Below are 16,377 nucleotides of genomic sequence, written 5' to 3'. Positions count from 1 at the left end.
AGGCAAAATCCAGAATAGCTTTTGAAATATCCAACAACCTGTAACCCCTCCGTGACTTCATTTCCTTGTCAAAGAAGTGGGAATTTATTCTACAAGCTGCAAGCTGTTTCTCTACGTAAGCTAAGTTTTCTCAGGGAATACTTAAAGGGATGAAGGAAAATAAACCTTAGGAAATCTGTATTTAAAAATCTTAAATAATTCAAGATATGGGTTTTATTATAATTAGCAAATCTATTTGAATTTGAAAAGGGAAGTTTCAGATTTCCTAATTAAACATAACTGTTCTGGTTTGTAGAATATTAGCTGTGGGTCACTCTTTTCACAGCAAAAATTCTTCTGGGGTTAACCCTTGCCCAGCAGTTATGGAAACAATGAGCTACAAGATTAAAGTGGCCAAAGACACTTAAATCACTACTGAAAAGTTTGGATAGGTGTAGAAACCACGAGAGACCCGAATGGAAGATTCGGACTAAAGCTCATTGGGATAGCATTTGAAATACAAAGTGTTCATTGACTGAAATCAGCAAGATTTAGAAAGGACAACAAACACTCCTCACTTAATTGCACATTTATTTCCATGTTCAGGTGGCAAGAATGAGCTCCTAAGCCAACATTCAAGTGAACAGCTGCAGTAGGCTGTGTGCGCTGAAAATTACAGCATCTCTCTGCTATAGGACCATCTGCTCAGAATAAAATGATACTAATGTGCTATATTTTACAAATAATGCATATTCCATTGATAGGCTCAACACAACTGTTCACAGAATGCAAACTCTTTCAACAGTTACTGGGCAAATAATTTTCAGCCAGATTTACAATTTCAACTTTTTTTTTTGGAGCATAAAGAATTGTAAATAACTTCAAAATTTAGTAACCAAAAAAATACATAGTAAACAGAATGTATAGAATTACGGTAACTTAGTATTCAGACCATACCAAAACTTTTTTTGTTTTTTTAAAAAAGCTTATCACTCTTTTGAGTCTGCGCTAAATCCTAATTTAGATTGTAAAAAAATTACATACGAGAGCATGGTTCTGATGCTACATACACCACTACAGTTAAAATTGCAATGTGCTTTAAGTCCTAATGATGGCCATACCACAATAGGTTAAATGTAAGAATAATTAGTATGCCAAATGAAAGATTCAAGTGTTTGGTATGGCCTCAGCACTCCTCCAACATGCTAAAAAAAAGTAGCCTACAGAATTTAAGAAAAATCCCACAGACCCCAGTCCAAGGCTCTGCTGCCCACGAACCACTTCTCAGCAGAGAAGCCACATCACACAGTCTGACTGCCATGTTAGTTTGGAGTTGCCGTCTGCAATATGGACACAAAAAGTACCGTATGTTAGATGAGCAAGATAATGCAACAAATCAGTTTGTACAAAATTTACAGTGATTGTATTGATATTCCCAGCACGTCCATGCAGTGTGGCTTAATTGAAATTGAGGCAATTCCAATCTAATCTTTCCAAATTCATTTCAACATGTAGTTTTCTTGCACAAATATAAGCATTTTTAATTAAGAGCCTGATTTTAAAACCGTATTAACTAGTTATCTTGGCATCTATTCTGAAGAACTAATGTAAACCACACCTCAAAAATTTAAAAAATAAAGTAAAATAAAGCAAAATACTGCAGGCTGTCTTATCTCTTAAGGATGTGGGAGAAGGGAGGAAATGTGAATGAAATTTTATAGTGGGAAAAAGTCATCATGCAATTCCTAAGTGATTGGTTTGCATAAAAGCACTCTTTCCCCAAAATATCAGAAAGACATTAAGAGAAGCTATATTTGCCCACACTGTTACATTATACTATAAATGATCCTTAATCCTGGGACTTAAAATTAAAAGTGAATCGAAACCCTGTGAGGTTATTTTGCCACTACAGTCAAACGGTTTCTAACAGTTTCACTGAGAATTGTTCACATATACTAAGAGGCAGTAAACCAGCATCTTTCAATTGAAATAATTGGACCGATAAATAGGATTGTTTGGAGTAATGCTCGCACAGGATGTCAGCTTTGTCCCTGAACGAAATCAAGTGAACATTTTTTAATATGTAAATTGTAAACCCAGCACGATTTGAAATTAGTGCTGCTATGAGGCCTCCAATATAGTTAATGGGCCATTTACCACTTATTGAAACTTGCCCAAATACCAAACAGAGCCATGATACTGGCACAAAAGCCAAAGTTTACTTTTTTTGCCATATATGCAGATGCTTCAAATGGTCAACATAATCAGAAAACTTAGTTTCTAAAAATAGACAGTGAATAACAGAAGAGGTCCAAAAATGTCTTTTACTTATTGATAATTATAAAAATTTTATCCTGAGAGGCAATCCTGGCTGTGATTTACTCTTGATATTAGCAACGCCGCCAGTAACGATGGATTCCACTTTCTGGCATCTATCAAAAAGGGTTAACATACTTTTTTACAGGAAGCCATGAAAATATTTTACTCTTCTTCCGTTCTCCCACTGTAACAAGAGATTTTGGTCTGACCCTATGTTATTTTTCAAAAAACTACTTATAGTTTAACTGAACCTGTGAAAAAGTGCTTTACACCCATGAAAGATTTTTCATAAGAACCCAACTGTAGTTAGACTACATGAGCAGGACCACACCCAGCAGAGTAAAGCAGGCAACATGTCCTGAATAACCTCAGGAGTTCAATCTAAACATTGCTCACCACATAAAACAGATTTTAATTTAACTGCCTCAGTCCCTTCTATTTCATAGGAGGTGGACACTAATGAGCTAATCTATTGACACCCCTCTTTCTGAAAACCCCAGGGAGGTGAACAATCACTTTATTGCACCAACTAGATAGGAAGGCTGTGTATGGAAAATGATTCTACTGCACTTTTACATTTCAAGCACCCCAGACAGTCTCTCCGCTTGAGGCAGACACATACCTTTATGGGAAGTTATAAATAAGTTGCTCACATGGCCCTTACCTTTATGCTGGCCAACAATTCAGTTACTAAAAATGTAAAGCTACTTCCCCTTCACTTAAGGACAGGCAATTCTGCTCTACTCAATCTACCACAGACAACTGGGCTGTGTACTATTTATAGATTCCATTGGCTCTGAAACTCTTTGGAAAGAAAAAAAAGGCCATATTCCAGTGAAACAGAGCCATTAATTTTAAGGCTTAAAAAACATAATGTTTCAATATATATTCTCCTCTTAATTTAGACATCACTTGTGCCAATTCAGACTGCTTTTCCTCCTGTTATTATCCAAGTAATAATTTATGAAAAGGCACTTTAGCATACATGAATCTAGAATATTCTAAACTTTCACTGGGCTCCAAGGTAAAATGGTTGTTACTATGGTGAAAGCGTAGGTTTTATTGGGAAATAGAAGATTGTCTCTACTTTTATACACACAGGTACTTCCAAAAAGCCATAAAGACTTCTAAACTTTTTATTTAAATAATCCTTTATGAATTTTAACATCTACTGTTTTCACAATAGTGGAATTCAGAAAATAAATGCTTTATAGCTCTTATCTGGGAAGAGTTAAGAATTTCAGAAGTCAAACTGATCCAATAGTTTCCTGGTCACATGAGAGAAAAGCAGTCTATATTTTCTAATCTTACAATTAAAAAATTCTGCAAACTAAGGTAATCAGCTTCTTCACTATTTTCAAACCTCTTGCAGACAGCCACCAAACCAGGTAATCAAAAGCATCTTAAATAGGCCGGACTCGGCGGCTCACGTCTGTAATCCCAGCACTTTGGGAGGCTGAGGTGGGTAGACCACTTGAGGTCAGAAGTTCAAGACCAGCCTGGGCAACATGGTGAAACCCCACCTCTACTAAAAATACAAAATATTAGCTGGGCGTGGTCTGTAGTCCCAGCTACTCAGGACACTGAGGCAGGAGAATGGCTTGAACCCAGGAGGGGGAGGTTGCAGTGAGCAGAGATCACACCACTTCACTCCATCCTGGGTGACAGTGAGAGACTCTGTTTCCAAAATAAGTAAATAAATATATCCTAACTATATTCTGAGAGTTGTTATTAAGTTCACTCAGTATAATGTTGCGAGGAGGGAAAAAGGTTCCATAGCCTAGAAACCACCTGATTTAGGGACCAGACTTCTGCGGGTTAAAGTCATAGCAGGGCTGCTGAAAGGGCCAATACAATGACCCCTGGTGAGGCTGCTCCTGTTGCTCCAGCCACTCCATTGCCATGGTCACCATCCTGACCTGGGCTCTCATCTTCTTCAGGACCAGCAAATTAAAGCCTCCAAAAGGTCCCTCTCTCCTCATCCTAATCTACCTTAACACTGTTCCCAGGTAGACTTTCTAAACCCTCCCACAGCTCCCTGCTGCCTATCAAATGAAGTGTAAACTACTAGGTATCAACAGAAATCCTGTACAACTACTTTTATCAGCCCACTTATTCAAGCACCTTAAGATCTGAACTACTCCTTGGCCCTCAAACAGTCCAGTACCTTCACTCTTCTAGCTTTGTTTATGCAGTCCCGTCTCCCTTATTCAAGGCTCCATCCAAACCCACCCCATCTCCATTTCAGGGGTTTGTACAAACTAAGCATTGAAAAAGCAAAGGGCAAGAACAGTTTCTTAAAAATTGGAGACTGAAAGAGCAAATCCCCTCCCTAAATGTGTACAAACTAGGTAACTTTTTTTTTTTTTTTTTTTTACTTTTTACAAATACATTTAAACTATAAATTGGAAACACAAATAATCATGAGTGGCTCTAACTTGTTTTTCTATCCCACCAAGTATTTCAAACCAGAAGTAATTATGAAAGCATATTTTCAAGTTCTGACGCACTCCATCAGCCACCCTCACCCACTGAAATCTAAATTCCTATTATATGGTAAAACAAAGGAAACCAACTACCTTTGTGAAAAGTTGTGTATTTTTATTTCAACAATCTATCACACTAACTACAAAACCCTGGAAGACAAGACAAATCCAAGCTTCTGGCCAGCAGGGTTATGGATATGGGCATGTGGAATTTGGGTCCAACTTCAGGAAAATGGCAAAATCAAAGGTAAATGCAGGAAAATTAAACAGATCTTGAAGAAGGCATTTAGAAGCACATCATGATTAAGTCGTGGATCACCAGTGATCTTGATACTAACTAGAAAAGTTTAGGCAAACAGAAACGATAACGTCTCTTAAAAGAATCATGGCTAGAGGCAAAGACAAGCATATCTCTCAGGCTGGAAAGGTCCAGCCTAAACAGAGTGAACTTGGTCTCTACACTTATTTGCAACTAGAAGCTTTGAATACCCTGAGTATTCAAACACAGCACACCAGGACAGAATCAGCCCAGTGCAAAGGCCTTCCTTCTGACCACATCAAACCTCTCCCTAAATGCCAAGTTACACACGAACAGAAGACATTTGTCTCTAAAGTTTTAGAGCCAAATATACAAAACACAAACAAACAAACAAAAAACAAAACCAGGCATCACAACCTTTACCACACCATCCTTTGGGGAACTTGCAGCAGGGACAAAAGCACTCCAAAATTGGTGAAATAAGTCATATGAGCTTATAGATGACAGCTGGGTAGGCAGTCAAAGGGATCATCTGCCCGACACACACCATTCCTATAGCAAATGCTTTATCTTTCCCATTCAAATCACTAAGTGGTATTTTCAGGATATGTTTGTGGTTTCACTTAATTAAGCAAGAGAATAGTCAACCAAGTGCTAAAATCACAAGGCTAACAATGTCAGTTACAGGAACAAGCCATTAGTTTGTTTTCTTTAACTCTCTTTGCTTTGTGATTCCTAAAATAAAGGTTTGTAGCTTTAAATGTCAAAGGATTTCTTCAATCTAGAATCCCTGTCAATTCTCCAGCCCACCCACATACCATGTTAGCTGTCTCACTAGCTCTACGAATTCCTCAAACCCACATTTTCGGCCTTGGGGCTAACAACGGCCCAAGAACTTGCAGAGACAATGCACTGAACAGCTGCACGCGTCATAAGGAGAATGTTCTTTGGCAGCAAACACTAACTTTTTTCTGTCTCTTGGCCCTTTATGACTTCTACGGACGAAGTACACAGTCTCCTTCATGCCAGTCTTTCTGAGGTTTTGTAGTTTGAGAGCTGGCAGGTTCAAAAGCTTTGAGGTTAGAGAGGTAAGATAATGAGTTTAGGGTCCCAAGTCCTTCTCTTCAGTCTAAGTCCATTACAGGTATCCAGTTTGAGCAATGGGAAAGTAAAGATCTGGCGAAAAAGATCTGCTTAAGTTTCATGTTTTGTTCATTCATCCATTCAACGAACATCTCCATGCAGCTCCCACGAATTCAGGACAGTCCTGAGGTACAGCAATGAAGAAGCATCTTGGAGTGCTGATTTGCTGTGGATGGTGTGTGCAGAACATATACAAGTATGAACACATAGAAGAAAACAGTACATTAGCAATAAATAAGAGTGCTGTGGAATACATATAGAGAAGAATAAGGGGGGTTGAAAATGTGGAGATGAAGACGGGTAGTTTCCAGCATTAAACAAGCAGGCCTCAATGAAAAGGTGAGCTTTGAACCAAGGTTTGAAGGAGATATGGGCTGGCTGCTGTGATAGGAAGAAAAATCCCCTTCCCCTCAATGTCTACATCCTACTCCCAGAAGTGTGAATATGTTATGTTACATGACAAGGGGGAATTAAGATTGTAGAATTAAAGCTGCTAATCAGCTCACCTTGAGAAAGGGAGATTATCCTTGGTTACTGAGGTGGGCCTAACGTAATTACAAGGTTCCTTATAAGTGAAAGAGGAAGGTGAGACTGTCAGGGTGATGAAGCATGAGAAGAAATCGAAAGGACATTGCTGGCTTTAAATGGGGCCACCAGCCAAGGAATATAGGCAGCCTCTAGGAGCTGCAAAAGGCAAGAAAACAATCTCCCATAAAGACTCTGGGAGGAATGCAGCCCTGCCAACACTTTAATCTTAGCCCACTGAGAACCACTTTGGACTTCTGATGTTCTTCGGAATTTTAAGACAATAAATCTTGTATTGTTTTAAGCCAGTAAATTTAAAGTAATTTGTTAGAGGTCTAACAGGAAGTAAAGACAGCCCCCATGGAGATATCTAGAAGAAAAGATTCTAGGCAGAGACCTGCCAGTGCAAAGCCTGTCTGCTGTGCAGAATGACAAGGAGATAACAGGGAGAGTAGGAGGACGTGAGTCTAAGAGGTAATGAGGCCGGAACACATAGGGCCTTGAAGGCCACCATAACAAAAAAGGAAACTATAAAAGGTTTTCAGCAAAAGAGTAGCATGTGGCTACTGTGAAAATAAATTGTGTGTGGGTGTGCAGGAAGACTCAGTGAGTTTGGAAACAGACCAGTCAAGAAGCAACTGCAGCAATTCAGGTGCAGGATGACAGTGACTCCCACCAGGGTGAAGTTGGGGAGAAGTCATCAGATTCTGGATATACCCAGAAGAAAACACATTATTAAGATGTTACATTTTAATTACATCAGTACACTGTTGAAATCCATTGTCAAAAAACTGGTTTAGATACTAACTGCTCACATTCCTACAAACCACCAAAACATTTACTATGCTCTGGACACTAAGAACACAAGATGAATAAGCAAAGGAAGAGATTTTATGGACAGTTGTGCCTTAAAAGAAAATAAGGATATATATATAAATCTATATATAGATATATATAGGAAACCCAACATACAAAAATTTTGACTTTATAAATATTAAATCAAGAGTTATTCATTTTATGGTTGGATATTCACTATTCACTTTATATTTGCTACTAAATGAATCCATTGCCAGCTTCTTAAAGAATCAACTGATTCATTTAGGAGCAAATATAAAATCACAAATCAGTAGCTTAAAACATGCAACTACTACTAAACATAGTATATCAGAAAATTGATTTGTAATCTATGTGAGCCCCCTTAAAACTTTCAGAATTCAAAGTAAAATATCTCAAAGCTCTCCCCAAACGTTTAAAAACAAAGTGGATGAAGATGAGATTAAGTCACATTTTGTAAAATGGGAGTAAACTTTAAAAATCTGTATTTTTCAACAGGGTCATTTATATACCTCTACAATAGTAAAGGTTAAGCCATGAGTTAACTCTGTCTTGGTTATAGGCTGGAATACACTAAATCATTACCTTCTGGTGATGAATCATTCCAACCCCATTCTTTCATTCCAACCTAAGTGGACCCAATTAATTTCCATGCCATTATTTGGCAATAGAATCTAAAAAGGGATATGAGTACAATAAGAATAAAATCAACTACTCCCTCAGTTTTGTGGCAGAGGTTTTGTTTGGTATAGGCAGATTAATGTGAATTGCTAAATTAAGACAGTTAACATAGTAATCAACACAGAAATTGGATTAACTTCACATTCTTCTACAAAAGTCACAGCTATCAGGAACCCCCTCAGGGTAGTACAAATTGTGAAAGGCTGATTGGAAATCCTCAAATTAATCCCAGTAGTTGAGTGTTTTCATTAGGTAGGTTAAAAACATAGCTCCTCTGTTGGATACAGACACTAAAATACTCTGTCATGTACAAACTCCAAAGCAGAAAGAATGACTAATCTTAAAGGGAAAATAAAAGACAAGGAAGGTTTATGGACAGAAATAATGTTTTTTAACTCACAAATGTTATAAAGGCCACAACACTCCTCCTGGCCAGTGAGGTTAACATTTTATTTTTCACTGTTATTTAGCAGGACTTAGAGATAGAAAACCAAATGCTACACTGTTTAACCTCAAGCAGCTTACACCAAAAAAAAAAAAAAAAAAAAAAAAAAAAAAGGCATCTAAAATGTCAACCAACAAGATTTATTTCCTTAGTAACGTTAGGAGGCTACAAATAAAGGGATGCCATCCCAGGGCACATAAATATCTTATAATTCATTGATGTATTGTGGAGAGCAAAACAAGGAGTCTAAAAACCTTGATCAATACAGACAGCTTCCTTCTGCTCTGAACTGTGGATCATCTCAATTACTGGTATTCACCTATGAAATGTGTTTTTCTTTTCTGTTGATGTGTAACGTCCTGAGATTCCCAAGACATGTATACTTGTGATTTAGAGACACAACTATGATTTATTTACTATGGAAATTTGAGGCATCTTAAAAAAACAAGATTCACACCCTAAGATAGTAACTTTATTTCCTTTGGTCCACCTCTGCCTCTTGCTCCCCCAAAGACAGCTTTCTTTAAAAACCGACATCCCAGCTAGAACAAAACACACCTAGGTCCATCTGTGACTTTTTATGGTAATTAAGTTCCTGGTTATTTACTACATTTCAAGAAAAAAAAGTGGGGGAGGGGGAGAATTTACATTCAATGCAAGTGTTATTTTTATTCAGAGATTCCAAAGTGAGGAAAGGGTTGCTAAGGCAGAGAAGTATCTCAAGGAAATGTCTTGTTAATCTGCTACATAAGAATGTATATAAGAGTTAATAATGTTTTTCAAAAAAGTTAATGCTAGACACTATAGAACAGGTAAGGCCCTTCTTAGCCTCAGACCTTACCCACTTATATCCACATCAGGCACATACACCCAATTTCGAACAACCCCCTAACAGAGAAAGGGGTCAATATGCTTAGATTGATGACCTCTCACCATCTCACCCAGCATAGAGATTCCTCTTACTCCTACTTTTGTCAGACTTCCCGCTTTGCAAGTTGTCTTAGTATCATTCAAGTAAAGCACATTTGAAACAAACGCTTAAGGATCTCAAAAAGTAGGTGGGGCAAGTACCCCCATGTTACAGATGAAAAATGAAGCAAGTGTATGAGCATATATGTATATGTATAACCTGTATATACATTATACACACATATTCCCAAGTGTTGATGAGAAACATCTACCCCACAGGCTGAAGAGGAGAAGGGAGCACATACGCAATTACAGGCTACATTTTAACAGGAAATTATTCTTAAGACTCAAACCACAAAAGCATTAGCCTTTGAATTATTTCCACTCTAGGAAGGAAATGAGCAGGTAAAGGGGTCTGTACTCTTTAAAAGCTTTAATTACATACACATATTTTGTCTGATAATGTCAAAGCACTTTACAAACTCTAAGGTGCCAAGTGAACAGAGGGTATTATCATTATTGCTGGACAAAAGAAGATGTCTCTTAAAATGTTAGCATAGAAAATTTGCTTATCTGGGCCTGGCGCAGTGGTTCACACTTGTAATCCCTGCACTTTGGGAGGCCGGGGCGGGCAGATCACGAGGTCAGGATATCGAGACCATCCTGGCTAACACGGTGAAACCCCATCTCTATTAAAAATACAAAAAATTAGCCGGACTTGGTGGCGGGCGCCTGTAGTCCCAGCTACACGGGAGGCTGAGGCAGGACAATGGCATGAACCCAGGAGGCAGAGCTTGCAGTGAGTCTAGATCGCACCACTGCACCCCAGCCTGGGCAAAAGTGCGAGAGACTCCATCTCAAAAAAAAAAGAGAGAAAGAGAGAAAGAGAGAAAGAGAGAAAGAGAGAAAGAGAGAAAGAAAGAAAGAAAGAAAGAAAGAAAGAAAGAAAGAAAGAAAGAAAGAGAAAGAAAGAAAAAATTTGCTTATCTGTCTTTTGGATTAAGCCTGTCAGTTTTTCCTCCCCCCACATCTAAATGGACAGCAAGGCTGCAGAGTCGTGTTGGGAGCCTTTTAACATGGAAAGGAAAGACTGTGGACAGAAAGTACAGTATGCAGACTTTTCCTAATCATGACTGTTAATTCCTGTCCTGGACTGCTGAAGCAGATGCTATGTTAAACTACATTTAGCACAGTCACAAACGGTGACTAAGGAAGTTAAAAATTTTTACTTGCAATGCTGCAATTTTTAACCCCAGACCTCCAAAGACTATGTTTAAATATACAGAGTACTAACAGCCCAAGTACTTCACATTAGAATTACAGCCTTGCCTATTTTAATTTACCTTATTTTTAAAAGTGTGTGACCCCCCTCCCCAACTCCCCATAAAAATACACATCTCCCATCCTCTTTGAGCCTGCTTATGCTCAGGCTCTTGGAATTTTAATAAGATTAGAAATTGCTACCTCCTTATTCTTGCTAAGAACTCCAAAGATGATCCAGGCATCTTGTACTTATATTCAGATTTACAATACAGAGAAAACAAGAGTGTAGAAATCTAATCCACGATTATACCCTAGAATCTAGATTAATAATGTGTACATTATGAGATCACATGGGATCAAGTTTCCACAATTAATGGATCAGGCAAATGATCCACGTATCTACATTCATACAAAATCATACACTCTCCTATCATCTTTCTCCTATCATGATCTTCAAAAATGACCTGAATTTAAACTGTGGCTTTAAAATCACATTTAATTACAAGAAAAATAGAAAAGGAACTTTCCGTGGGATTTGAGTATCTTTTGCTACAGTAAAGAAGTTCAGATGATCTCCCTGCCTTCTGCAGAATCCAACGAATCCTACAACTAAAAGTAAAAATAAATGGCAAGGGAAAGAAACTAGCAATTATTGATTCCTCTTTCCATGCCAGTCTCAAGCTAGATATTTTACAAACAAAATCTTATTTAATCCTCTTGTGGAGCGGGCAAGGTGACTCATGCTTGTAATTCCAACACTTTGGAAGGCTGGAGGTGGGAGAATCACTTGAGCCCAGCAGTTTGAGACCAGCCTGGGCAACATGGAGAAACCCCATGTCTACAAAAAATATGAAAATTAGCTGGGCATGGTGGCATGTGCCTGTAGTTCCAGGTACTCCAGAGGCTGAGGTGGGAGGACTGCTTGAGCCCCGGAGGCCAAAGCGGCAGTGAGCCATGATTAACACCACTGCACTCCAGCTTGGGTGGCAGAGCAAGACCATGTCTCCAAAACAAATCTTATGCACTATAAGCTATATTACATTCTCTTCAATTTACAAATGAGAATTTCAAAACTTCAAGAGTTCACACAAGTATTAAGTGAGAAACTGGGATTTGAAATCAGTGCTGAGACCCCATCTAGAGCTTCCTAGCTGATCTCTCTATTTCCAGGCTTGCCCCTTTCTCCAATCCTTCCTCCATTCCACGGCTGTGGGGATCTAACTAAAATAATGGTCAGCACTCCACTACTATCTCTTTTAAAGCTCTGCTCACTCCATGTTGCCTATGAAGTAACATCTCAGCTCCCTAGTGAGGCAGCTGACTTGACCCAGCTCCTACCTCTTCATCCACATGCCCAGCACCCCCGCATCATATACACAAGCTCTAACAAGCTCCCAGTAGTTCTTCCCACTCCCAGTGCTTTCCAGTGTCACCCAACCTGTTTTCTCCACCTGCAACAGCCTACCTTTCTTCTCCTGCCTCATGGAAACATCCTCAGCACCGGAAGAGAGCAGACAACACCTCGAGGAAGCCTTCTGTGAACCACTCAGTTGGACCAGATAACTCTGTGTGCTCCTATATGGCTGACTTACCTTTATCTCCCCAGTAAAAAATATCAAGACAGATCCATGAAGAGAATGAATGCCATGAATAGTGATTCAAGGTGGCAAGTAAAAAAACAACCCCCTTACTTATCCATGTGGTTTTATGTTCCCTGCCAAGTGGGAAAAATTTCCATTGCAACCCTGTATAGCTGGAGGAGCCAGCCAAAGTCATCTCAGGTTGTTTATAAAGAGGAAGGTAGACTGTCAAGGGGAAAAAGGGGAAAGTAGGCTGTCAAGTCCTACCACTAACACACACATCTCTTTCCACATATAGCTACTAATTCCATATTGTAAGCTCAAACTTCAAGTGGAATCAGCATTTTTTAATTCCTAGCTACAAGCCTTTGTTATAACAATATAAACCTCAGGGAGGAACCAGGGACAGGTGTGTTCCATTGTCACCATCTCACAGTTTAAAATAAGCCAATCTCATCACCAATGTGTAAAATCAAGAGGAAACCTGAAGTTTATACTCTCTCCCCAACACAGCCAAGGTCTGGTGTGTGGAATACCAAAAAGAGGAGTAAAGAAACTCCCCAAGGCTAGAAAAGCAACATTCCTGATCTACTGCATGTACCAAGCGCTGTGCTCAGATGCTGGGAAAACAAAGATGTACAAAACCCCACTCATTCCACCCCTCACGGAACTTCTCCAAAACACACCTGTGTCCTAAGAAGGTGTCCAAAGAAGTCAAACGCACACAAGGAAACCTTTAAGAACCCGCAGCCAGAAATAATCCCTTCTCTACCTGACCTATGCTAAATAGTTTGCTATCAAAAAAAAAAAAAAAAAAAAAAAAAAGATGGCAAAATCACTGCTGCTATGAAAACTACCACTTCTAACTTCAATATTTGAGTGTGGACACGTATTTGAGAAGAAATGAGGCATTTTGCTTCCCAGTGTTTAAAGTGCTAAACAATAGGAGACTGTGCACAGCATTGATACTGAACATTAAAGTGGACTTCTGCCTAAGAAAATTTTAAATTATAAAGAAGAGCAGGCTGAAGTTTTCCTGATTTAGAATTGCTCAGAGAGTTTCCAGGTACCCATTTCCTGTTACAACTTCATCCTATGTAAAGTACAAGTTTCTTTAAAAGAACTCTCAGTAGAGTAGATTTAACATGTAAATTGCTTAGCAGTAAATAGTCTTTAACTGTTGATAAAACTTTCAGGAAGTACCTAAGTACCAGGCAATATAGTCTACAGCAGTTAGGACTGCAATCTCTTTCAGATCCAGCTAAAAAGAAATTCTCGCTATCATCCACTACTTTAATCTGAGATGGGTATGAACAAAAAGATCCTTAAACCACTCTTCTAAAGGGAACCATGACCCTGAACCCAAATTTTTCAATTCTTCTGTGAAGAGTGTAGATCTACTCAAATTCCACTCTATCACTCTATCTTAGACTATTTTAAAGAGTTCCTTGACGATTCTGAGTGCCAGTCTCTAGTTGAGAATCACTATAAGGGAAATAGATGGTTTAGAAACGTGCCCTTTCTATACCCTTCTGCCCCACCCAAGCATGCTTTTTACATCCATCCTTTGTCAGGCTAAAACCCAGGATTCACAACAAAGATCTGGAGACTGCAGGCCTTGGAATTGAGTTGAGTCATCAGGACACTATTCTTTATTCTCCATTTCTAAAGAGCAAAAGTGGGAAAGGGGGGGTATCATGAGGTAGAAGCAAGAACGGTAAATTAAAACTGAAGAAAACTTCCACTGCCCTGGAACAGTAATTAGACCAAATTTGCCTGCCATCAATTAAGAAAGAACAACTGCTCTGCATCGCTGGCTACCAAGACAGCAGTTATTTCTCTTAAGTAACTTCTTGCTCTAACTGGAAAACGACCCATACTTTTACTTGCCAAGAATAAAGACAGCTGGCCTCCTACATTACAAATTACCAAAATGGAAACGAGTGAATCTTTTTTATCCACCAAGGTTGACTACACATTAACTAAGAACTATTCTAATAAACATGGCCAACATAAACAGCAGCAGCCAGGTGGCCACTCTGAACATTCTTCCTGATACAAAGTACATCATATACCTAAGGGCATGGTGAACAAAACCCCCCAGAGTGGCTATGACCAGCAGGAAGAAAACATTGAGGGGATGGGAGTCAAAAGTCTACTTAAAGTATTAAGCATTCAAATAATGGCAGAATCCGAGGGCCAGCTTGTGAAAACAAAAAATAAAAAGCCAACAATGGACTCTGCTTAAATAAATCACGTGCGAGGTTGAAAAGAAGGACAAAGGAAAAGTGGCAAAGGATAGACAAAAACAAGCAGATCTGTAACTCTCCTCAACCTCCAGGCCAAAGTTCGGACTGGCAGCTAGAGGGTAGATTTAGCCTGAAAACATGTTACGTGGTTTCTCCAACGTCCTTAAAAACAAAACAAAACAAAACAAAACACAAACAAAAACAGTAGTGTTCAACATTTAAAATTTCACCAATGTAACAATTTCACATTCATAAAACTATATTTCTGATTTCGCTTAATAAATAAAGTTTGGCAAGAGTCCATATTCCCAGAGCTACTAGCCAGCAGGTTGCCCTATAAATGGGGTGCCTTCTTTCCAGCTCTCCCAATACAGCCTTAATGTTCCGGCCCCTGCAAGGGCTGGATTTTAAGTAAAAGAGTATCATAGCCTAAATGTCAAATGTGCTAAAGGGTATATGCTTTTCTACCATGATGGAGAGGTTCAGAATGTCAGAGTACTGGGGGAGGGAGGGGGTTTTCCAAGGTCATATAAACTGAGGATCTTTAATTGTAGACCTAATCATCTGTGAAAATATTCTAATGAATATGCATAACAAAAAATGAGGCAAAAAAGCATCAAGTCTGTGTCACTAAACATCCTAATATGACTGCCACAGACATTCAAAGCACTCTAAATAACTCAATTTGGCCTGTTTATACTACTATGGATTTGGATTAGAAAGTCATCCTGTCCACAAAGAATTAGGTATATCCTGTCCCTTCTGGGGGCTGAGTTTGAGACAGTTAATTCAAACCTAATCAAATATTTTGCTATGAGAAAAAAGAGGAGGGGCCCATGAAGTGCTTTATCCCCAGGATGAGGCAGTGAGTAGGGCAGCACACAAAAAAGATAAAAATCACCTGGCACTACACCAGAAGCCCTTGAATTAACATTAAATTTCCAGGTTAACGCTCTAAAAACTGTCTCATGACAAACCACAAATTGTATTTTGGAGGTAAAACAGGAGGTAAGTGGGGAAGGAACTGAAGGGGAAATAAGAGGTCTTACTTCACACTTTTTCTGCTGCTTTTGGTTTACCCCAGTAGAATCCCATGAAAACCTGCTTCACACTGGCAAAGTGGGCAGACAGAGGAACAAAGGCAATTCCAGGGCCTGCAGAAAGTCTTTAAAGGCAAGGGAAGAAAGCAACGCCCTGCCTAAACACTAGCTATTTATAGCACAGCAATGGAAGATCTGGGAGGTGGCTGAGGGAATATGAAAGCTAGAGAGTGGGTGGGCGGGCTTCCTTCTGGCTTCCTTAGACTCAGAAACTAATGCATTCTTCCCTGCCTCCAAAGCTGCTATTTTGTTTCCTGTGTAAGTTTTCAAAATACTGCAACACTGTCCCTAGGTGCATTTGACAATATCAGAGCAATTACAGTTTGGTTAAAATCTGAAGGTAATCAACTCACCATTCTTTGCTATTCTCTAGAAAAAGAGGCCTGAACAAAGAGGAGGAGACACCACCACCCAATTCATAAGGATGGTCTCCCAAAATCCCCTGAGCTTTCACAGTGTGGAAAGTTTCTGTGATTTCAAGCAGAGACCAGGAGAAACTATACTTTTCACCTCTTCTCATTAACTAAAAGCCACAGCTAAAAATAAAAAGCTGGAGCAATTCCAAAATTGTGGGTTTTATAGGGCACATTAAATTATTCCTTATC

General features: G+C 39.0%; 1 protein-coding gene across 50 annotated transcripts in view; it reads right to left on the bottom strand.

Annotated features, from left to right (window-relative positions):
* Positions 1-16,377, bottom strand: part of ELAVL2 (ELAV like RNA binding protein 2) — a 159,773-nt gene that overhangs the window by 73,606 nt on the left and 69,790 nt on the right. For 26 of the 50 annotated variants that reach the window (XM_063787923.1, XM_063787922.1, XM_063787924.1 and 23 more), the window contains one exon: positions 1,229-1,319. The exons of 23 other annotated variants lie outside the window; for them this stretch is intronic. In XM_063787923.1, coding sequence (XP_063643993.1) covers positions 1,229-1,300 — 72 coding nt within the window. In that variant the 5' untranslated portion in view covers positions 1,301-1,319. Of the gene's footprint in view, positions 1-1,228; positions 1,320-15,721; positions 15,816-16,377 lie in introns of those variants that run through there. One more of the 50 variants, XM_016960692.3, reaches the window with a different exon arrangement.

This window comes from Pan troglodytes, chromosome 11, assembly GCF_028858775.2.
Source record: "Pan troglodytes isolate AG18354 chromosome 11, NHGRI_mPanTro3-v2.0_pri, whole genome shotgun sequence".
In the NCBI taxonomy this organism is placed as follows: domain Eukaryota; kingdom Metazoa; phylum Chordata; class Mammalia; order Primates; family Hominidae; genus Pan; species Pan troglodytes.
The sequence above is the reverse complement of the archived record's forward strand: the minus strand, read 5'-3'. Positions and strand labels throughout refer to the sequence as shown.